Source organism: Saimiri boliviensis, chromosome 17 (assembly GCF_048565385.1).
Source record: "Saimiri boliviensis isolate mSaiBol1 chromosome 17, mSaiBol1.pri, whole genome shotgun sequence".
Classification (NCBI taxonomy): domain Eukaryota; kingdom Metazoa; phylum Chordata; class Mammalia; order Primates; family Cebidae; genus Saimiri; species Saimiri boliviensis.
The window spans coordinates 42,237,667-42,261,817 of NC_133465.1; the positions used below are offsets into that span (position 1 = coordinate 42,237,667).

A 24,151-nucleotide genomic window follows, 5' to 3' on the forward strand; every position below is an offset into this window, starting at 1 on the left:
AGGTCCCACCGAGATTTGAACTCGGATCGCTGGATTCAAAGTCCAGAGTGCTAACCATTACACCATGGGACCTGCTGGCTGCTTTAGGCGGCCGCGAGTCTCCTCAAGCCGGAAGGACGCAGGACGCTGGGCGTCCTTTCCAGAGTGGCGGCGGTGTCCGGGTTTGCCCGACTGGGCTCTGGGCCCGGGCCCCACGAGTGGCGCGGCGAGGGCTTCCGCGTCCCTCGCATTCCAGTCGTTTCTGGTCCCGGGGATATTTTCTCGTCCTGGGCTCCTCCAGGGGCCAGGAGGTCGGAAAGGCAGAAGGCTGGCGGGGTCGGCGAGGTGGGGCCAAGTTGGGTCCGGGGAAAGCACGCTCCAGCCCCAGCCCCAGGACCGGAGACGCGGCGCGCGGAGCCTGGGTTGTTTTATTTATTTATTTACATGGGGAGTTCCTTAGGAGGAGTATTTTGGCCGAGCGGGGAGGGAAGCGGACTGGGACGTTGTGGGACAACGGTTCAAACCCCAGGTGCCCTAGGGACTGCGCGAACGGAACGGAAACTTTAAACTGCGCCCCCGGCCTGACCGCGTCGGTGCGAGTCCTAATGTTCCACGTGGCTGAAGCTCACGAGAAAACTGTTCCAAAGTTTCGCCTCCACTCGCGAGTGCGCCAAATTAAAAACCACCAGGTGGAACTGCTGAGATTAACACCCAGATACCCTTCCTTGCTGGGCGATTATCCTTGACTTTAGGATTAAATCAGATCAGTCGAAAAGACAGCCCCCTCTGGGCTCTCTCCCACATTTTAGTGAGCGCGTGTGTAAACGGATGTTTCTGCAGGTCAATCTGGCAACATGAAATTTTTACACGCCGTTTGACTCAGCAGTTTCACCTTTGAGACGTTAACCTACGGAAACAGTAAGGCAAGTGCCAAGACGTATCTCAGCTGTGTTGTTTATAATAGTAAAAAATGGAAAATAAACGTCCTAGTGAAAATTGGTTAAATAATGACAATATCTACACAATAAATATTGTGCAAGAATTTAGGGAATAACTTACTGTAATGATAATATATACAGGACTAAACAAAAAATCTACTTACCAATTAGTATGTATAATAATAATAAAATAGACTTACCGATTAGTATGTATACATACCAATTAGTATGTATAACGATATAATAGTAGGTAAAAGCTACTTACCAATTGTATGTATAATGGTGTACCAATTAGTGTGTATAACATATATTAATTATATATTAATAAAATACATCATTTAAAATATATACTAATATCTAATTCATGTATAATATATACTAACGATATATAGTAATGTGTATAATAGCCCATGACTTATGTACAAACAGAAAAGTTATGCATGTATGTAATAAACACTTACCATTTATTTAACGTGTGACATCTGACTCCCTTTGTTTTTGTTTGGTTGGGTTTTTTTTGAAACAGAGTTTCACGCCTGTTGCCCAGGCTGGAGTGAAATAGCTCGATCTTGGCTCACTGCAACCTCCACCTCCCTTGTTCAAGCAATTCTCCTGCCTCAGCCTCCCAAGCAACTGGGATTACAGGCATGCACCACCACACCTGGCCAATTTTTTTTTTTTTTTTTTTGTATTTTTAGTAAAGACGGGGATTTCACTACGTTGGCCAGGCTGGTCTCAAACTCCTGACCTCGTGATCCACCCGCCTCGGCCTCTCAACTGACTCCCTTTCTTGGGGGTGCCAACACTGTGTGGATCTTGGTGACAGCAGCTGTGCCCCAAGGTAGATATACTCACTCTTCAGCAGTCAGAATGAGACGTAGCTTGGCCAATTAGACTTAAAATCCAGAGACTGATACCCAGAAACAAGGGTATTTTAGAACTCAATTTTGCTGCTAGTGGTGGCTGTGACACCCAGTGTCCCAGGGGCAGTGGCAGCAGCCAGGACATGCTCACTGGCAGCAGAACTGGCATTCTAACCACACACAGCCCTGGATTCTGACCTTGTCCTGGCTGCCCAGTGTTTTCCTTGGGCTTTGCCCATCTTTCTGAGTTTGCTTTTCCAGCCTCTCTGGTACTCTGAGTTATCTCACATCCTTCCAATGTCTCTTTTCTTGCTTAATGTACCCGGTCCTTTTCTGTTGCCTGCAGTCAAGAGCATGGTAGCCCAAATCTGAAATGCTCTGTTGATTATTTATCTCTGGGGGGTAAATGTATAAGGACTTTTCTGTTTTTCTGTATTGCTTGAAAAAAAATTATAACTCTTGTATATTATCAGAACGAACAGTAAAGATTTTCCATTTTGATAAACAAACCAATCTCCCCTTGAGCTCCTATGGCTTAAGGGTGAGTTGTTAAGGCTGAAGTTGAATGACTTCAGTGTCTTTGGACCTCAGCTTTCCTGTTTATTTCTTCCTTACGAGGGTTACGTGAGCACCAGTGACAGTGCACTGAAATTAACTTCTCAAAGGCTACTGTAGAAACCCTAAAGGGGCATGATGATATTCTTTGACAATGCATAGGAGATAGTTCCTTCTGTCCAGTGTGAGGGTAAAGGTGACTCTACCTTCCTACTTCCACTTCCTACTCTCATTCCCTAGCTCTTTCTTTTCTATTTTTCTTTTTTCTTTTTCTTTTCTTTTTTTTTTTGAGATGGAGTCTTGCTCTGTTGCCAAGGCTGGAGTGCAGTGGCACAATCTTGGCTCACTGCAACTTTTGCCTCCCAGGTTCAAGCGATTTCCTTGCCTCAGCCTCCTGAGTAGCTGGACCTACAGGTTCGAGCCACAGCCACACCCAGCTAATCTGTGTTTTTAGTAGAGATGGTGTTTCACCATATTGACCAGGCTGATCTCAAACTCCTAGTCTCAAGTGATCCATCCGCCTCAGCCTCCCAAAGTGCTGGGATTACAGGCCTGAGCCACTGTGGCTGGCCACATTTACTAATTTTTTAATGATAAGAGAGAAAAGGGAGACAGGATGTCCCCAGAATAACTAGTTTCCATTAACATAAAGCCACAGTTCATGATATTGTAAAGATGGCAACCCATGGCATCTTTGAGAACAGATCCAGCCTCCCAAAGTGGCTCCTGAAGCATGGGAGAGTCCCAGGCTGTGCTGGAGGTGAGGTCAGTGTGGCTTCAGCCCTAGCACCGAGACTGAGGGCTGAATCAGAACAGTGAGGTCAGGGGTTAAGAAGGATCTGAGGCCGGGCATGGTGGCTCATGCCTGTAATCCCAGCACTTTGGGAGGACCAGACAGGTGGATCACGAGGTCAAGAGATCAAGACCATCCTGGTCACCATGGTGAAACCCCATCTCTACTAAAAATACAAAAATTAGCTGGGCATGGTGGTGCATGCCTGTAGTTCCAGCTACTCAGGAGGCTGAGGCAGGAGAATTGCCTGAACCCAGGAGACGGAGGTTGCGGTGAGCCGAGATCGCGCCATTGCACTCCAGCCTGGGTAACAAGAGTGAAACTCCATCTCTAAAAAAAAAAAAAAAAGTACCTGAAGGCCAGGATCAGGGACCTCAAGTTTTTTGTAAGCCTGTAAATATGCAGTGGATGGAATATTAAGTGCAATAACGCTCTGAGTAGTTAAATGGAAAGTATTCCTGTTCACTAACATAGCCATGTTCAGTCCATTTCCTCTGTCCATTCTGAAGCTTCTCACAGTTAGCTGACATAGAATCTGTCTTGCTCTGTGTCCTCATACCCAGCTTAGGTGATACCTGCCACAAATCCCCTACTTTACCTTGGGATCTCGGCTGAGCCAGACAAGCTGCAAGCACGTCCCTGTGCAGCATGAGGAGGGATGCCCTGAGTTTCTGGGCTTGCCCTCTCCGCCCCAACCCCTATTGTCCAGAAGGGTCTGGCATTCCTGAACAAAATACAAAATTAAAAAGGTAGAACTGGGCCCCGTGGCTCATGCCTGTAATCCCAGCACTATGAGAGGCCAAGAAGAGGTGGGGTGGGAGCAGAGGGGGATTGCATGAGTTCAGGAGTCGATATTAGCCTGTGCAACATAGTGCAACTCTGTCTCTACACAAAATAAAAAATAACTGGGTGTGGTGGCACACACTAGTAGTCCCATTTACTTGCCTGAGCCTGGGAGGTTAAGGCTGCAGTGAGCTGAGATCGCACCACTGCACTCAGTGTGGGTGACCGAATAAGACCCTGTCTCAAATATAATAAAAATAAATAAAAATAAATTTGTATAAAAGGAAATGCATAGGTTAAAAAAAACTTCCTGGCTACCATTTTCCATTCTCATGGCAACTTGATAATCTCCATCCAGAGAAATTTTATTCCTATGCAAATATACACGTATATGAATATTCCTTTTCTCTTTTCTTGTGTAGAGACAGTCTTGCTATGTTGCCCAGGCTAGTCTCGAACTCCTGGGCTCAAGCAATCCTCCTGCCTCAGCCTTCCAAAGTGACAAGATTACAGATGTGAGCAACTGAGCCCAGCAAGTATTCCTTTTCTTAAAAAAAAAAAAAAAAAAAAAAAAAAAAAATTCAAAATACTGCTCCGCACTGTTTTAATTACTTAGCACCATATGTTGCATATACTGAGGATTGTTCCATAACAGAATATATAAAATCTATCTTTTTTTTTTTTTTGAGATGGAGTCTTGTTCTGTTGCCCAGGCTAGTGGTGCGATCTCGGCTTACTGCAACCTCCACCTCTGAAGTTCAAGCAATTCTCCTGCTTCAGCCTCCCAGGTAGCTGGGATTACAGGCACCCGCCACCGTGCCCAGCTAATTTTTGTATTTTTAGTAGAGACAAGGTTTCACTGTGTTAGCCAGGATGGTCTCAAACTCCTGACTTTGTAATCTGCCCAACTCAGCCTCCCAAAGTGCTGGGATTACAGGAGTGAGCCATTGTGCCTGGCCTCATTTTTTAAATAGAGACAGGAGTCTTGCTGTATTACCCAGGCTGGTCTTGCTATGCTGCCCAGGCTGGCCTTAAGTGATCCTCCTGCCGTGGCCTCCCAAAGTGCTGGGATTACACTGAAGCCAGCCTTATCCCTTTAAATGATACGTAATTGAAGTATTATTTATATAATGAAAAATTCACCAATCTTAACTGGAGAAACCAATACTTTTTTTTAAACAAATGTATACACCTGTGTGACCATCACCTAGATCAAGATATAAAGTATTTCCATCACCCCAGAAAATTCTCTGGTACTCTTTTCCAGCTATTACCTTCTACCTCCTTGGAACCACTATACTGGTTTCTATCACCATAAATTACTTTTGCCTGCTCTTAAATTTTACATATATGAAATTCATTTGTATATAGTATATTTCGTGTCTGGCTTCTTTTGCCAGTCACAAAATCAATCAACAAAATTAAATCAATAATTTTGAGACTCATCCATGTCATTTTATGTATCAGTAATATGTTCTTTCATTGCTGAGTAGTATTGCATTGTATGAATATACCACAACTTATTGATCCATTCTCCAGTTGATGGACATTGGGTGTTTTGCAGTTTGGGGCTAATATAAATAAATCTGCTATGACCACTCTTGTACAACTCTTTTTCGGTCTTAGGTATAAACCTAAGAATAGAATTGCTGGGCTACAGGCTGTGTGCAAACTTCAGTTTATTAGGCACGACCAAACAGTTTTCCAGGGTGCTCGTACTATTTTATACTCCCACCAGCAGAATATGGGAGAGTTCCAGTTCTACATCTTTGTTAGCAGGTAGTATTTTTTTTTTTTTTTTTTTTTTTTGAGATGGAGTCTTGCTCTATCACCCAGGCTGGAGTATAGTGTCCTCAGCTCACTGCAACTTCCGCCTCCCGGGTTCAAGTGGTCTCCTGCCTCAGCTTCCTGAGTAGCTGGGATTATAGGTACGCACCACCATGCCCAGCTCATTTTTGTATTTTTAGTAGAGGTGGGGTTTCACCATGTTGGGCAGAACTGGTCTCAAACTCCTGACTTTGTGATCTGCCCACCTCATCCTCCCAAAGTGCTGGGATTACAGGCATGAGCCACTACACCTGGCCAGGTGGTAGTATTATGATCTCTTAAATTTCAGCCATTCTGTTGGGTGTATAGTGATCTCTTTTTATGGTTTCAATTTGTGTTTCCCCGATAGTTAAGATGTTGAACACCTATTTTACATGCTTACTAGCTGTTTAGATATCTTCTTTTCTAAGTACTTTTTCAAGTACTTTGTTCATTAAAAAAGTGCTTTTCCCTGTTGTCAAAATCTGCCTTTAAAACTTCGGAAAAAAAGAAATAGAATGTTTTTTTTCCCAGCCTGGGCAACATAGCAAGACCCCATCTCTACAAAATATTAAAAAATTAGCTGGGCTGGTTGTCCCACTGCCCTCCGGCCTGGGCAACAGAGCAAGACCCTGTCTCACAAAAAAGTTTTTCTTACTAATTTACAGGAACTCTTTATATATCCTGATATGAATCCTTTATCAAATATACGTGTGGTGAACATTTGCTCGCAGCCTGTGGCTTGCCTTTTCACCTTTTTTTTTTTTTTTTTTTTTTAAGATGGCGTCTTAGTCTGTCACCCAGACTGGAGTGCAGTGGCATGACCTTGGCTCACTGTAACCTCTGCCTCCTGGGTTCTTACCCTGCCTCCAACTTGCTGCATTGCAATGCTTTAAACATTTTCTGCCCACAAAGAGGAAAAACTGGGGCAAAGAGCAGATTATAGATGGTCCCTCTGTACTAGAGACGACTATTGTGAATAGCCTCAAGGCAGAAGCCATTTAACTGAGCACCAGAGGCCTGGGTAGTGGCCTGTGGTTACAAGAATAGATTCCCCAGTCTCAAAAATATGTCTAGACAAGATGTCTGGAAGTGACTGGAAGTGACAGGAAACCTGTATGTTCTAAGGAACTGCCAATCAGATTTCATTGGCAATTCAGTTTCCTTAAAACCCCTACTGTTAACAGCTAATGAGTTTTACTCCTACGGTCATGCCCACGCCTGTGAACACCACTAACAGGAAGTGAGCAGTTAAAGCTATGTGTAGGTTTCAGAAAGGTCAACCTGCCCACTGTCCACCAGATGTGGATCTGGAAGGTAAAGGACGGGGGTGTGTGGGGGGCTCTTCCTAAAGCAAGCTGGTCCAATCTGTGGCCCAGAACGGCTTTGAATGCGGCCAAATTTGTAAACTTTCTTAAAACATTATGAGACTTTTTGCCAACCGCGGTGGTGCAAGCCTGTAATCCCAACATTTTGGGAGGCCGAGGCAGGCAGATCAAGAGGTTAAGAGAGCTAGACCCTCCTGGCCAACATGGTGAAACCCCGTCTCTACTACAAATACAAAAATTAGCTGGACGTGGTTGCATGCGCCTGTAGTCCCAGCTACTCGGGAGGCTGAGGCTGGAGAATCGCTGGAACCCGGGAGGTGGAGGCTGCAGTGAGCCAAGATCACGCCACAACACTCCAGCCTGGACGACAGCAAGACTCAAAAAAACAAAAAATCAAAAACCTTCGTTCCAAGGGTGGAGAGGAGAGTATGCCGCAAACAGTTGACCTCAGACCCAATTTCCACTTAAGCCGCAGGAAATGGACGCGCCTATGCAGGCAAGAAAAAGGCCAGTAGCCCAGGAGCCAATAAGATCTGTCCTCTCCAAAAGCACAGCAGCCGTTTTCCTCTCCTGGGTGAGCGGGTCAGGAAGAAGCAGAGGAAACAGACAAGTCAGGCTTGAGCGCCCCCTGGAGGCTCATGCAATTATTTGGCTATCAGTACCCCACTTTCCTGAAACGTGGAATTTAGCAGAAACGATCAGGGGGCTACTCTCTGTCCTGGAAGAATAGCTTTGTCATTGGTTTGGTCCAGGCTCTTTGGTTGTGTCTGAAACTCAAGGCTGGAGGAAAGCCTATGTGGCTGGTACTGTCTGTGACCTGATTTTTGCTTCCAAACAGCCCAAAGCAGGAAACCTTTTATTTATGTGTGCCTTTTTGTTTTGGAAACAGGCATTTGGACAGCTTGGTTGTATAATTTAGGACATTTTGGTAACACGAACCAACTCAAATTAGGTTAAGCAAGCCAGGCGCCTAAGCCTGCAATCCCAGCATTTGGGGAGTCTGAGGTGGGAGGATTGCTTGAGCCCAAATGTTTACCAGCCTGCCAACAACACAGTGAAACCCCATCTCTACAAAAAATACAAAAATTATCTGGGCGTGGTGATGCGTACCTGTAGTCCCAGCTACTCGGGTGGCTGAGGCACAGGAATCGCTTGAACCTGGGAGGCAGAGGTTTCAGTGAGCTGTGATCAAGCCACTACACTCCAGCCTGGGTGACAGAGCAAGACTCTGCCTCAAAAGAAAAAAAAAAAAAGAGTACTCATGAAAACCAACATCCTTATGTCTAAATATTTAAAGCTATAAAAAAATGAAGCTAGCAAACTGTTTAATGTTCTATCCTCTTACCTTGACAAAGATGTCATTATAGTGGCAAAATTAAGAACTATAAAGTTGTGGGGATTTATTTTTCTTTTTTCTTTCTTTCTTTTTTTTTTTTTTTTTTTTTTTTTGAGATGAAATTTTGCTCTGTTGCCCAGGCTGGAGTGCAGTGGCATGATCTCACCTCATTGCGACCTCTGCCTCCCATGTTCAAGCGATTCTCGTGCCTCAGCCTCTTGAGTAGCTGGTATTACAGGCACGCACCACCATGCTCAGCTAATTTTTTGTATTTTTAGTAGAAATAGGGTTTCACCATGTTGTCCAGGCTGGTCTCCAACTCCTGACCTCAGGTGATCCTGATCAACCCCCCTCAACCTCCCAAAGTGCTGGGATTACAGGCATGAGCCACCCCACCAGGTCATTTGTTCTTACTCATCCAAACATCAACAACCCATCAACTGAACTCCAAGGTGTGTATAATAATAATTAAATTCCATTGCTTGATATGTTGCCTACTTTTAATTGTTCAAAAAATCACCGCTTGACTGGGTGCGGTGGCTCACGTCTGTAATTCCAGCACTTTGGGAGGCTAAGGCGGGCAAAAAATGCAAGAATTAGCTGGGCATGGTAGCGAGTGCCTGTAGTCCCAGCTACTCGGGAGGCTGAGGCATGAAAATTGCTTGAACTTGGGAGGTGGAGGCTGCAGTGAGCCAAGATCACAACACTGCACTCCAGCCTGAGCAACAAAGTGAGACTCTGTTTCAAAAAAAACAGAAAACAAAAAAACAAAGACACACACAAATATATATAATTTGTAAATTATCATATATTTATGCCACATAATTTAATTTTCTGGCTTTTATTTCAGCAAAATCACTAATTATGCTTTTATAATCAAGATTTTTCATATACTTTGTACTCTAAGAACAGTTCTAAGTAAAGCAGCAAACTATAGCCAAGAGCCAAATGCAGCCTGTGGCTTGTTTTTGAATGAACCCATAAGCTCTCAGTATGGCTTTTACAGTTTTAGAGTTATCTTTTTAAAAGAATATGTGACAGAGACCTTATGTGACCTAAAATATTTACTACTTGTTCTTTACAAAAATGTTTGCTGCTCCCTTATCTAAAGCAATGCTACTTAAAGTGTGCTCTGAAGCCTGGTCTGGGAGCTCTTTGTCATCAGCCTACAATGGGATAAGGGGCTTGTGCCAGAATCCCTAATCACAGTTTTAGTTGAACTATTTTTTTTTTTTTCATAGCGAGACTTTACTTTTTTTTCTTTTCTTTTCTTTTTTTTTTTTTTTTTGAGACGGAGTTTCACTCTTGTTACCCAGGCTGGAGTGTAATGGCGCGATCTCGGCTCACCGCAACCTCCGCCTCCTGGGTTCAGGCAGTTCTCCTGCCTCAGCCTCCTGAGTAGCTGGGATTACAGGCACACGCCACCATGCCCAGCTAATTTTTTGTATTTTTAGTAGAGACAGGGTTTCACCATGTTGACCAGGATGGTCTCAATCTCTTGACCTCGTGATCCACCCACCTCGGCCTCCCAAAGTGCTGGGATTACAGGCTTGAGCCACCACGTCCAGCCACTTTTTTTTTTTTTTTTGCTTAAAAAAAGTTTCAAATATAGAGACAGGGTCTCACTATGTTTCTCAGGCCAGTCTTGAATTCCTGGGCTTAAGCGATCCTCCCACCTCTACCTCTACCTCCTAAAGTGCTGGGACTACAGATATGACTCACTGTGCTTGGCTGACACTTTCTGGTCTTTCTTTTGTTGAGACACGGTCTCACTCTGCTGCCAGGTTACTGGAGAGCAATGGCAGGATCTCAGCTCACTGCAACCTCCACCTCCTGGGTTCAAGTGACTCTCCTGTCTCAGCCTCCCAAGTGGCTGAGATTACAAGTGCATGCCACTACACCTGACTAATTTTTGTATTTTTAATAGAGACAGGGTTTCACCATGTTGGCCAGGCTGGGCTCGAACTCCTGACTTCGAGGAGTCCATCCACCTCAGCCTCCCAAAGTGCTGGGATTAGAGGCGTGAGCCACTGCGCCCAGCAGAATTAGGCAAATTTAAAATTTTGTCTTTTCCTTTTACCTAAGCACGTTGTAGCTGAAATCCTACCAGTCCTCCAAAGCACTGCCCACAAACTTTTCATTGCATTTGGATGCAATCGCCTTCTGACATCACAAGGCAAGAGATTTGGAGAAACATTTCCCCTGGGGCCTGAATAGCATTAGTCCCAAGAGTGGAGGTTTAGGGTTATCAGTCATGCAGTACCAGCACAGAGCACTGGAATCTAAGTAACAGAGATGCCCCGGGCTTCCTCAGTAAATGCACGTGTCTGTGAAATGCAGAGGACGCTAGAGCACAAGGTCCAGGTAGGGGCTCCTCTTGCTTGGATCTAAGGGCAGTCATATGGAACTGTGTTGGAATGGGACAACGCAATGCTGTTTCTCTAGATAGCTGTGCTTGTTTAGCTTATTTTTCCTTCCAATCAAAGGCTGTTTGTCTTTTTTTTTTTTTTTTTTCTAGAGATGGGGTCTCACTATGTTGCCCAGGCTGGCCTCAAACTCATGGGACTCAGGCAATCTTCCCGCCTCGGCCTCTCAAAGTGCTGGGAGGACAGGCGTGAGCCACTGTGCCCAGACTACAGTGATGTTAGCATATATAAAAATGCATGAACTATTGCACAAAAGGATTCTACATGTTAGTTAAAGCCATAAAAGCAGTAGCAATATAATCTTTATGACACATAGTGAATCAGGCATGTGCTCCGTTCTGTTTTCGGAGAGTAAAAAATGTCTGCTAGTCTCTATCCATACCTCAGAAATGCTGAATTAAGAGATTTGTTTACCACAGGATTTCTCAGAGGCTTTACTACAGTCACGTGAACTGCGGCCTGCCAAGAAAGAGACACAGCATGCGGAATTTCTCACAATTATTTGAGCACCAAAATCAATTTTGCTGTAAATCTGTTTTTCAGGAATTTTTATTGATCTCTCAGAGAACACATTTTTAGCGATCCCAAACTACCCTAGGCCACATTCAGGAGGAAAAAGGCTCCAGGTAAATGGAAACTGTGAAGGCAGGGCTGGAGGGGTCACGGAATCTGCCGACCCCCAGGCAGCAGAAAGGCTCATCCGACAAGAGGATGGAAGCACTCTGTAAATGACACGAGTGTTGAGTGATCAGCAACTGGCCTCAAGTCCCTGGAGCTTGGTGGCTTGTCACCGCACTCGCACTGTCTGTTCGCCATCACACTTTGGCATGAGCTCCGAGTTCAATCCCTGGCATTCTGGAATGAGCCTAGAGTGAGTCTGATGCCAGGGCTGCCTTTGTTCTGGTAGACAGTGGGACAGCCCCAAGGCCTTCCTCCCCTCTCAGATGCCTGGATGCCTTCTTTTAGGCTCCCAACAAGCTCCCTCCACGGACCCTTCCTCTACTGCCTGGGACCTGGTGACACCTTCGCTTGTCTCATCCTCTGACCTCGGCTGCCGAATTCTGTGATTGGACCGAACTGAACTGGGCTGCAAACCTCCTCAAGGCAAGGACCCTGGGTTGTTCACATTTTTTGAGACCACAAGGTAGAACCCAGTGAAAATGTAGGGATGACAGTGATGCTGGAGCCAATGCTTCTGACTGAGGCAGAATCTCCGCCAAACAACTATCAAGGACCAGGCAGCTGTTCTTTTGAATGAGGACACCAACCAATGTAGTCTTTTGTGTGAGATCAGATGAGACAATGTGAGATACTGTACATGCAAATGCTTCATAAAAGGCAGGGCACTGTACAAATCATCATTGCTAATAATACAGTCTCCACTGCCCTGGTCAGTGACTGGTTCATTTCTAACGACCCTTCACCTTTGATTGGTACTTCCACTAACTGAGCCATATCCCTTTGCCCTGCCCACCAGCTGGGTTGCTACAATGTTTATCTATCAGGAGTCCAGTTTTTGGTGGCCCCAACCACTGGTTCCACTGCTATAGATACCATAATCAGCCCGCCTAGTGCATCTCCTACGCTCCCACACCTTTACGTGGCACACTGGAGATGGTTCTTGAAGTAATGGAGAGCCAGCTTGAACTGGATCTGGGCAAGGGTGTTGGCCCGGTATGTGTTGTAGGTCTTCTCCAGGTCAGCCAGCTCTGAGTTCGCCACTGGAGATCGAGACTGGTGACCTATAGTCACTTCTGGGCACGACCCCACGAGTAGGGTCCCTAGCCCATCAATGAAGAATTCTGCAAAGAGAAGGAGAGCAGAAGGCAGTGGGAGCTGCCGTCAGAGAAGTGGGCACTGTTCTAGGTCTGGGGGGAGAGTCCCAGGAAGAGGACACAGTTCGTACGCTGGGGAAGTTCAACCCCACGTGAAGCCCCACCCTTAACTCTAGGAGCCTGTCCCTGCTGAGGAGGTAGAAGGAAATAAATAAGCTCATTTCTCAGGCAGAAATATGGGCACAGAGGCAGAGAGGCACAGACTGGCTTTCAAACTGGACAGAACCGTGTACTCCAAGGCCGACAGGGTAAGAGGGAAAGAGACAGCAGTTAATAGGAAAGGATTTCGGAAAAATAGGATATGAAGCAGCGTGGGAAAGGAGGAAGAAGGCAGAGCTGTAGGGAGAGGAAGGGGAAGAAAAAGAAGGGCAGCCTGCAGGAGACACGGCAGTCAAAGAGGTGTGAGGAGGGAGGCAAGAGGGATCAAGAGCTCCCTAGTCTGGGGAGAGAGGGAGAAAGGGACGCGCTGCTGGGCGGCCAGCCAGGTCCAGCCCCCGGAAAGAACAAACTTCTGCAGCTAACTCTCAGCCCAGCCCCCTTCCTCACTCTCAGCCTTCCCACCTGAGTGAGCCACTCGTTGCAGGCGGGGATCAAAGCCAACTCTTTGGAGTCGCTCGGTGTGGGCCAGGAAGAAGTTGACCACGCCACTGGTCACCACGCAGCTGGGGAAGCCATCCAGGGGTTGGAAAAATCCTGTCCTCTTGTGAAGGCAGGCCCCGTTCTCACTCTGTTCCAGCAACAGCTTAAACTGGAACACATTTCCCAGCACGCTGCCGCCTACCTAGCCAGCAGGCAGAGAATCCATGTTAGAGAGTGCAGATCGATATTCACCCTGCCTCTTCCAGGAAGCGCTGCCGGACTGCACCTTGGTTATAACAAGAGTTGCTATTTCTCCATCTATCCTTCAAATTATCCTTCGGTTACTCCCTTTTTGCTGTTATGGCCATGGCTTTCGCTATACTACTCCTTGGGCTGTTTGATTTCCTGCCTACTCCAGAAAACCTCCTTGGCATGAGTAGCCCTTACCCAAGGCCAAAGAAGGTTATCTTTCCAGAAGAAGGTAACTCACTCCCTTCCATTACCTGTACTGCAGTACAGATAAGAGACAGCCTATTGTACAGGGGTGCATTTGTGGAGTTTCCACTTGTTAGATTTCTTGCAGGAAGTCGAGCTGTCTTCCTCCTCTTCTCTGCTCCTGGCTTACGTCTCTGAGCTGCCCATCTATGCACTCACGGGAGAGATGTGCATTTTAATGTTTGAGCCTGAGCACAACAGATGAGCAAGTCCATCCATTCCTGAAAGAATCGTAACCCTCTAAGGGTGACGGGGTAAAGGCTGCTCATTGCCCCCCATCATCTGTTCTGTCCTTCTTTTTAGTAAATGGCCCTTCTGAGTTTCATGATATAGTCAACTAGCCAACTAAAGACCGCATTTCCAGGAGCTAACCAGTGAGTACACGTGGGTGTACAGAGTGGAGTATCAGACACTGGAGGCTACAAAAGGTAGAGGTTAAGACTGAGCAAGAGTTAGGCCGGGCACAGTGACCGTGCCTGTAATCCCAGCACTTTGGGAGGCCAAGGCCGGCAGATCACCTGAGGTCAGGAATTCAAGACCAGCCTGGCCAATATGGTTGAAACCCCATCTCCACTAAAAATACAAAAATTAGCCGGGTGTGGTGACATGTAACTGTAATCCCAGCTACTTGGGAGGCTGAGATGAGAGAATTGCTGGAACCCAGGGGGTGAAGGCTGCAGTGAGCTGAGATTGCGCCACTGCACCAAAGCCTGGGTGACAGAGTGAGACTCTGTCTTAAAAAAAAAAATCACCTGAGTTTGGGAGTTCGAGACCAGCCTGACCAACATGGTGAAACCCCATCTCTACTAAAAATACAAAAGAATTAGCCAGGCAGGGTGGTGCATGCCTGTAATCCCAGCTACTCGGGAGGCTGAGGCAGGAGAATCTCTTGAACCCAGGAGGTGGAGGTTGTAGTGAGCCGAGATCACGCCATTGCACTTCAGCCTGGGCAACAAGAGCAAAACTCCATCTCAAAAAAAAAAAAAAAAAAAAAAAAAAAACAGATGGTGAAGGTTGAAAAATTCCCTATTGGGTACAATGTTCACTATGGAGGTAATGGGTGCACTAAAAGCCTAGACGTCACCACTATGAAATGCATGCATAGAAGCTATCTGCACGTGGGCCACTGAATCTAGTCAACAGAGGTAGATAGAAGTGCTGCACACATACCACTTTATTTATTTATTTTAGACGGAGTCTTGCTCTGTCGCCAGGCTGGAATGCAGTGGCACGATCTCAGCTCACTGCAACCTCTGCCTCCCAGGTTCAAGTGTTTCTCCTGCCTCAGCCTCCCCAGTAGCTGGGACTATGGGTACATGCCACCACGCCCAGCTAATTTTTGTATTTTTAGTAGAGCCGGGGTTTCACCGGTATGGTCTCGGTCTTTTGACCTTGTGATCTGCCGGCCTTGGCCTCCCCAAGTGCTGGGATTATAGGCGTGAGCCACCGCACCTGGCCTCAGTAAACATTCCATTTTAAAGGAGAACACAATTGCAAATGAGGAAGGGGGTGTAATTTGCTCAAAGAAAAGTCAGTGTAGAGGTGTGAGCTGGTGCAGCACTGTCCACCTGGGTTGCACTGGCCTATTCACCTCCTGCACCAGGCCCTCTCCCTCCGCCTCCTATCCTCTTATACATTTTTTCCCTCTCTCTGCTCCGCACTTGTCCAGCTCTACAGATTGCAGCTGGGTGAAACTGACAACTGTCCCTTACCACATCCAGTTCCGTTTTCTCCAGGACGTCCACCAACACCTCAATCTTGGTCTCACTGTTGAAGAGAAAATCATCGTCCACCCAGAGAACGTATTTGGTGGTGACCTGAGATATGGCCAGGTTCCTACCAGCAAACCAACCCTGTAGACGAAACGAGGTTAGATGAGTGGTTGCCCATATGACATATTGGAATCACGTGGGGAGCCTTCCAAATTCCCAACAGCCAGGCCGCATGCACTCCAGACAAATTCCATCAGAATTGGTGGGAGCGAATCCAGAGTGCAGCCAAGGCTGAGAACCACGGGGCTGAAGGAAGTCCGTGTCTCAGAGAAAGTCTGGAAGGGACAGGGACTACTGCATCAAAGACTGAGACAAAGAAAGACTAGGAAGTGTTTCCTTGGCTCTGTGGCCTATATGAATTGGCTGAAGTCCCTTTTTGCCTGACAGTTTCTATGGCTCTCCTTTTGTCTCCTGTAAGATGTCAAGTTTGAGGGACATCTGGTAGGTATAATATTCATTTCCTCCTGTGTCCTTGCAGGAAGGAGGGCGGAGAGAGAGGGAGGAAGAGAATGAGAGCGAGAGAGAGTAGCAGGGAGAGTGAGAGGTGGCAGGAGAGAGAGGGAGGGTGAGAGAAAGGGAGGGAGAGGGAGAGAGAAAAGGTGGGAAGGGAGAGAGAGTCAAGGAGAAAGAGGGAGAGAGAGAGAGAGGAGAGAGAGACCAAGATCCTAGCTTGGGTAGAATCATGGACGGGAGAGATTTCTCTACATCTCAGGAATCTTTGGGATGTCAGAGACCTCAAGCCGCTTATAAGGACTGCAATCAATTTCCACATCAGAAATGAGGAAAGATGGGGGTGAGGCACAGTGGCTCACCTCCGTAATCCCAGCACTTTGGGAGGCCTAGGTAGAAGAATCGCTTGAGCCCTAGAGTTCAAGACTAACCTGGCCAACACAGTGAGACCCCATCTCTACAAAAAATTTTAAAAATTAGCCTGGCATCATGGTGCATGTCTATAGTCGCAGCTACTAGGAAGGATGAGGTGAGAGGAGCACTTGAGCCTTTAAGGTCGAGGCTGCCATGATCACTGTGATTGCACCACTGCACTCCAGCCTAGGTGACAGAGCAAGACTCTAGCTCAAAAAAATGAAAAATAAAAAAATAGAAATGAGGGGCTGGGCGTGGTGGCTCACATTTGTAATCCCAGCATTTTGGGAGGCTGAGGTGAATGGATCACCTGAGGTCAAGAATTTGAGACCAGCCTGGCCAACATGGTAAAACCCTATCTCTACTAAAACTACAAAAAATAGCAGGGTGTGGTGGTGCATGCCGGTAGTCCCACCCACCCGGGAGGCTGAGGAAGGAGAATTGCTTGAACCTGGGAGGCGGAGGTTGCAGTGAGCTAAGATCACACCACTGCACTCCAGCCTGAGCAACAGAGCAAGACTTCATCTCAAAAAAGAAAAAAAAAAAAAATGAGGCAAGGTGGAAGAACTACCTCATGAATGCAGAAAAGTAAGGGTGACCCAATTTCTCTCTGAATCAGCAAGGGGACTCAAAGGACAGTTCTCACCCACTCCCACTCCTGGACTCTGCTTCCTTGGGAAGACCCCTGAGGAAGCAGCCCCATCCAGGGTAGAACATGACCCTGGGGCCCTCTTCTCCTGGAATGCAGGTGCTCCCCAATCTGAGAGGGACATACCTTCCCGAACGGCATGGTGTAATACTCCACGTGATTGTCTTTAATCTCCAGGGGCTTCTTGCTGTCGTCAGCCACTATCACGGTCAAGTCTGGGTAATACTCTCGAATACTCCGGAGCATGGTCATAAGCTTATGGGGGCGGAGGAAAGTCTTGGTGGCAATGGTGACCAGGTTTCTGAGCTTCCTCTCTAGGCAGAAAACCGTGGGTGTCAGAGCTCTGTCCTGTAGGAAGCTTCACTGTCTTTTCCTGCTTTGATCTGATGGCTTCTTTATGTCATAACCTGTCAGTGTCTGTGGGCCTTACGCCTCTTGTACCCAGGAGGTGCTTAATGAGAGTTTGCTAGTTGCATTAGAAAACAAAGACATTTAAAACATACCCAATGTGTTGCATTTCCTGGTTCTGTTGGCTCCACTATGCCATTTCCCACCTGTCTGTCTGAATGTTTCATTTACACCTGCCTATTAGCACTTTGCTTGTTTCCTGCTTTCATCTTTTGTTTGTTTGTTTGAGACGGAGTTTTGCTCTTGTTGCCCAGGTTGGAGTGCAATGGTGCAATCTCGGCTCACTGTAACCTCTGCCTTCCGGGTTCAAATGATTCTCCTGCCTCAGCCTCCCAAGTAGCTGGGATTACAGGCATGCGCCACCACATCTGGCTAATTTTGTATTTTTAGTAGAGATGTTTCACCATGTTGACCAGGCTGGTATAAAACTCCTGACCTCGTGATCTGCCTGCCTCGGACTCCCAAAGTGCTGGGATTACAGTCATGAGCCACCACACCCGGCCTTCATCTTAACAGTAAGAGTTGAGATGCATGGAGCTTTGCCCATCTAAGGGCTCAATATGGAGGGTCATGGAGCCCAGGAAGAGGAGAAGACATCTACAAATCTTGAGACTTGCTTCTACCATCATCTGCAACTCCTACAGAAAAGCTTACCTGATCTCTATTCTCAGGATGACATGGTTAGAAATAGGTCTACTTGGAGATTGCAAGGCCTGGACCGAATTGCCCATCTTAAGGCATGTGACGTATAAGAGACTGGAGAGGGGACATCATGGAAAAGATCCCATGATGATGCAGCTGGAGCTGCAGGTGTGTTTGGGATTCAGCTACTGAACAGCGAACTAGCAGCTGACTGTGCAGTTGCCATGTCCACGCGGCGTGGGGCCAGCTGGAGTTAATGCATGCTGGAAGCCACACCCCTCCCTGTTTGTGAGTGAATGCACTTAGCCACTTTCCAAGAATGACAGAAATCAGAAGTCATTTGGACAGAAGTCATTCCAGAACCCGACCCCTGTGCTGCCCTTTTGCACTTTTTTTTTTTTTGAGACAAGTTCGTGCTCTGTCACTTAGACTTGAGTTTAGTGGCGTGTTCTCAGCTCACTGCAACCTTCATCTCCTGGGTTCAAGTGATTCTCCTGCCTCAGATTCCCAAGTAACGTAGCAGGGACTACAGGCATGCACCACCATGCCCGGCTAATTTTTTGATTTTTTTTTTTTTTTTTTTTTTTTTTGAGACAGAGTTCCGCTCTTGTTACCCAGGCTGGAGTGCAATGGCGCGATCTCGGCTCACCGCAACCTCCGCCTCCTGGGTTCAAGCAATTCTCCTACCTCGGCTTCCCGAGTAGCTGGGACTACAGGCTTGCGCCACCATGCCCAGCTAATTTTTGTATTTTTAGTAGAGATGGGTGTTCACCATGTGGGCCTGGGTAGTCTTGAAGTCTTAACCTTAAGTGATCCGCCCACCTTGGCCTCCCAAAGTGCTGGGATTATAGACATGAACCACTGCGCCTGGCCCATTCTGTTTTTTGCCACTGCAAACGGTGCTGCACTAAATAACCTCAAACAAATATCATTTCACACAGATATAAATATCTGTAGGATAATTTCTATAAGTGGAATTGCTAGCCTAAAGGATATGCACATTTAAAATGTTGATAGATACTGCCAAATTCCCTCCAGAGAGGCGCCGATTTACATTCCTAACAGCAGCTGATATGCCGTTTTTCCAACCCTGTCCAAAACCTTTTGATGTGGGGTTTTTGTTTGTTTGTTTGTTTGTTTTTGAGGAGTCTTGCTCTGTCACCCAGGCTGGAGTGCAACTGCAACCTCCACCTCCTAGGTTCAAGTGATTCTCCTACCCCAGCCTCTTGAGTAGCTGGGATTATAAGCATGTGTCACCACGCCAGCTAAGTTTTGTATTTTTAGTAGAGATGCAGTTTCACCATGTTGGCCAGGCTGGTCTCAAACTCCTGACCTCAGGTGATCCACCTGCTTCAGCCTCTCAAAGTGCTGGGATTACAGGCCTGAGCCACCGTGCCCAGCTGAAAGTAGTTTTCATATGCACCTTTCTCAGTGTGAGAGTGGGCATATATTTTAAGGGCTAAACGTGTTGCTGAATTTAATTTTTTCTGAATTGTGGATTTTTCCTTATTGGGTGTTCTTTTCTTATTGATTCATAGCTGCTCTAATGAGACCTTTGTCTTTAATGTGAGTTGAAGATTTTTTTCCCAATTTGGCCTTTGTCATTTGACTTCACTAATTAAAATTTGCTAATTTTAACATATAAAATTGTATGTATTTTATATTTTTAATTTTTTTACGGTCTCTGAGTTTTGCGTCATGACTTATACCCTAAGACTGTTTTTTAAACTCCATTTTTGTTTCTAGTACTTTAAAATGTATTTAGATAACTGATCGATTGGAATTTATCTTGGTATGTGACATAGATTCAAGTTTTACTTCTTTTTTTTTTTTTTTTTTTTTTTTTTGAGACAGAGTTTCGCTCTTGTTACCCAGGCTGGAGTGCAATGGCACGATCTCGGCTCACTGCAACCTCCGCCTCCTGGGCTCAGGCAATTCTCCTGCCTCAGCCTCCTGAGTAGCTGGGACTACAGGCACGTGCCACCATGCCCAGCTAATTTTTTGTATTTTTAGTAGAGACGGGGGTTTCACTATGTTGACCAGGATGGTCTCGATCTCTCGACCTCGCGATCCACCCGCCTCGGCCTCCCAAAGTGCTGGGATTACAGGCTTGAGCCACCGCACCCGGCCAAGTTTTACTTCTAATTTAAAAATTATTTTTCAGTTGTTAATTTGTTTTGAGACAGGGTCTCACTCTGTTGCCCAGGCTGGAGTATAGCGGTGATCATGGCTCACCACAGCCTCGACCTCCCAGACTCAAGGATCCTCCCATCTCAGCCTCATGAGTAGCTGAAATTACAGGTGTGAGCTGGATTACAGGTGCAAGCCATCACACTTGGATGAAAATTTTCTATCTTTCATATAGCTACACCATTATCTCACATGATTTTTTGAAAAAAACATTTTTAATTTGTTCATTTGTCCTCCTTTAATTTGACAAGCTTTTTTTTTTTTTTTTTTTTTTTTTTTTGAGACTGATTCTTGCTCTGTTGCCCAGGCTGGAGTGCAGTGGTGCAATCTCGGCTCACTGCAACCTCCACCTCCTGGGTTGAAGTGATTCTTCTGCCTCAGCCTCCTGAGTGGCTGGGATTGCAGGTGCCTGCCACCACACCCAGCTAATTTGTATATTTTTAGTAGAGATGCAGTTTCACCATATTGGCCAGGCTGGTCTTGAACTCCTGACCTCAGATGATCTGCCTGCCTTGGCCTCCCAAAGTGCTGGGATTACAGGCGTGAGCCACCTCGCCCAGCCAGACAAGCTGTCTTTATCACACAGTGAAATTCCAACATGTGTTGGGTTTATATCTGGATTTCCAATTTCATTCAGTACCACTCTTTTTATTATTATTACTTATTAAAATGTTATAATTCATTAGCTTTTTTCCTAAAATTAGCACAAACCCCATAATAAGTTAAAAATTATTAAGCAATTTTAGGGTAGTGTGTCCTAGAGGGTTTTTTTTTCCTCCAAATGAAGCTCGTCGTCAGGGAGCATATCAGAGCTGTCATTTGATCAATTCTCCTCCATCTCAGAAGTGATCCCTTCTGAATCCCTCCAATAGCTTCACAGAGTGCCACCATGGAGCCCCAAGAAGAAGGGCCTTACCTGGTCCAGGGTCATACAGCTTGGGTATGACAGGATTACGGATTGTCACCGGAAACTTGGCCACTGAAGATCTGGACTCCAGACTCACTGGAGGAAGAAATAAGGTCAGAGCACAGGCAGTACGGTGTCTGTCTGGATCAAACTCCAGGCCACCCCAGGAAGCCAGCATGACAAGGGAGTGCAGGTTTGATAGGGAGAGTCCTGGCTGGGATGAGATTATGGACCTCATAGACTCTCTGGCATTCCGGCTCCTGCCTTGCTGTGTCCCTGGGGCAACGTGCTGAATGCCTCGTAAGTTCATATGTCTTCTTTTAAAATAAAGAAACAAAAAAATATATATAATAGGATTGGTGTAAATATTAAATAATTTTTTGTAGTGCCTCACACATACAGGTGTTTTTAAAACGTTAGCTCCCAAGCCAGGCACTGTGGCTCACGCCTGTAATCCCAACACTTAGGGAGGCTGAGGCAGGAGGATCATGAGGTCAGGAGTTCTAGACCAGCCTGGCCAATGTAGTAAAACCCCATCTCTACTAAAAATACAAAAAAATTAGCTGGGTGGCAAGCACCTGTAATCCCAGCTACTCGGGAGGCTGAGGCAGGAGAATTGCTTGAACCTGGGAGGCAGAGGTTGCAGTGAGCCAAGACCGTGCCATTGCACTCCAGCCTGGGCAACAGAGTGAGACTCCATCTCAAAAAAAAAAAAGAGGAAAGAGGGAAGGGATCTTAAAAGCAGGCAGGCTTCCTGGAGGAGGAAGACTTTGAGAGGGCCCAGAGGTATCTTCCAGATCCATGAGCATTTGGCACCCCAAGGACAGACTCTCACCTATGTCCACCTTATGGTGCTGGTACCCCATGCTGGTGTATGTCACGTGCTGAAGGATGAACTTCAGCAGCTTCCGGTCACTGGTAGAAATGGTCAGCTGCTTCTGGCCTCTGCCCTGCACCACATTGTCTGGGACATCAGCAAGGGTGTTCAGTGTCCCCAGAGATGCTGTCAGGGTGACCTAGGGTGGGTGAGGTAGAATGATGCTCAATGCAGGGACCGGAAAATGTCTCTCTGGAAAGGTACCTAACCAGGCCAGAGCACATAAGGGTGAGGGGAGAAGCACCGGGGTGCCCTTGATAGTGTAGGGCTGGCTCTGCAGGGAGCACTGTGTTAGTGCCCCTGTACCCACCCCGCCAAGTCCTAGGGCCCATGGATGAAAGGACCCATTTCTGGAAATATTCGCATCTCTCAGCTTGCAGGGTTCCATTCTTCTCGACTTCTTACTCCACCTTTGATCTCTCTTTGCCATCTCCTGCTCTTCTCTCTATATATCTCTAAATGGAGTTTTTCAGACCTTCATTCTGGATTCTTTTTTTTTTTAAGATGGAGTCCATCACCCGTGCTGGAGTGCAGTGGCACCATCTCAGCTCACTGCAACCTTCGCCTCCTGGGTTCAAGCAATTCTCCTGCCTCAGCCTCTGGAGTAGCTGGGATTACAGGCATAAGCCACTATACCTGGCTAATTTGTTTTTGTATTTTTAGTAGAGACTGGGTTTCACCATGTTGGCCAGGCTGGTCTCAAACTCCAATCCTGGACTCCTTTTCCTTCTTTTTTTTTTTTGGTCTCACCTGTCACCAGAGTCTCACCTGTCACCCAGGCTGGAGTGCAGTGGCATGATCTCAGCTTACTGCAACCTTTGCCTCCCAGATTCAAGCAACTCTCCTGCCTCAGCCTCCTCCCAAGTAGCAAGGGATTACAGGCATGTGCCATCACATCTGGCTAATTTTTTGTATCTTTAGTAGAGACGGGGTTTCACCATGTTGGCCAGGCTGGTCTGGAACTCCTGACGGAATCCACCCACCTCGGCCTCCCAAAGTGCTGGAATTACAGGCGTGAGCCACCGCACCCAGCTTCTTTTCGCTTCTTACTCCACACCTTCCTCACCTTCCTGCTAGATTTCATCTGTTCCCGGTGGCTTTAAAACTCGTTCCTTTGCTGGTGGGGTCGCATTGTAAGTCTCACCTTTCTGAGATCCAACTGCTTGAATGTTTCACAAGCAACTCAAATTCATTCTTCAGAATGGAACTACTGATTTTTCTCTGTAAACCTGTTTCCGCCCACCCTCACCCCCTGTTCCTCCTGCCTTGTGCATGGCACCTCCATCCACTCAGCTGTCCCAGGCTGTGGGGGGAATCCTCCCTGCTCTGCCCTTTTCTGTACACAGACTGCCCGTCCAGTGGCAAGTCCTCTCAGCCCTCCCTCCAGAATGCATCTGGAACTGGCTTACCCTCTCCACCCCATTGCTACCCCACGACCCCTCTCTTCTCTTGCCTTCTGTGAGTCATCACGGTTCTCTATTAGAGGAAATTGGACAGTGTGGCTCCTGACACTGTTGACACTAGTCAGTCAACAGACACTTTCTGAAAATCCAGTTACAGGCACTGGGAAAACAGCAGTAAATGCCTTCAGGAAGCTTGCACTCCAGTGTGGAAGAGAGGGGAAAAGCATGGAGCCACACGCAGGGAGGATTCCGGTCCAGAGCAGGACTACGAAGAAGACAACATAGCCAGGCACGGTAGCTCATACCTGTAACTCCAGGGCTTTGGGAGATAGAGGTGGAGGATCATTTGAGCTCAGGAGTTCAAAACCAGCCTGGGCAACATGGCAAGAGCATATCTCAACTAAAAATTAAAAAAAATTTTTTTAAGTAACCAGGGGCTGGGTGCAGAGGCTCATACCTGTAATCCCAGCATTTTGGGAGGTTGAGATGGATCACTTGAGGTCAGGAGTTCGAGACCAGCCTGGCCAACATGGTGAAACCCTGTCTCTACTAAAAATACAAAAAGTTAGCTGGGTGTGGTGATGCACGCCTATAGTCCCAGCTACTTGGGAGGCTGAGGCAAAAGAATCAACTGAACTCTGGAAATGGAGGTTGCAGTGAGCAGAGATCGCACCACTGCACTCCAGCCTGAGTGACAGAGTGAGGACTCCATCTCAAAGAAAA

At 46.6% G+C, this 24,151-nt stretch overlaps 1 protein-coding gene and 1 non-coding gene across 2 annotated transcripts in view; both read right to left on the minus strand.

Annotated features, from left to right (window-relative positions):
- On the minus strand, positions 1 to 72 carry TRNAQ-UUG (transfer RNA glutamine (anticodon UUG)). The gene has a single exon. It is a non-coding gene; the product is annotated as a tRNA-Gln (tRNA).
- Positions 73 to 12,403: 12,331 nt separating this feature from the next.
- Positions 12,404 to 24,151, minus strand: part of B4GALNT2 (beta-1,4-N-acetyl-galactosaminyltransferase 2 (SID blood group)) — a 35,206-nt gene continuing 23,458 nt past the window's right edge. Inside the window, 6 exon segments of the mRNA XM_074388002.1 lie at positions 12,404 to 12,609; positions 13,204 to 13,423; positions 15,429 to 15,569; positions 17,128 to 17,315; positions 21,158 to 21,244; positions 21,984 to 22,164. Of these exon segments, the coding sequence (XP_074244103.1) occupies positions 12,404 to 12,609; positions 13,204 to 13,423; positions 15,429 to 15,569; positions 17,128 to 17,315; positions 21,158 to 21,244; positions 21,984 to 22,164 (1,023 nt within the window).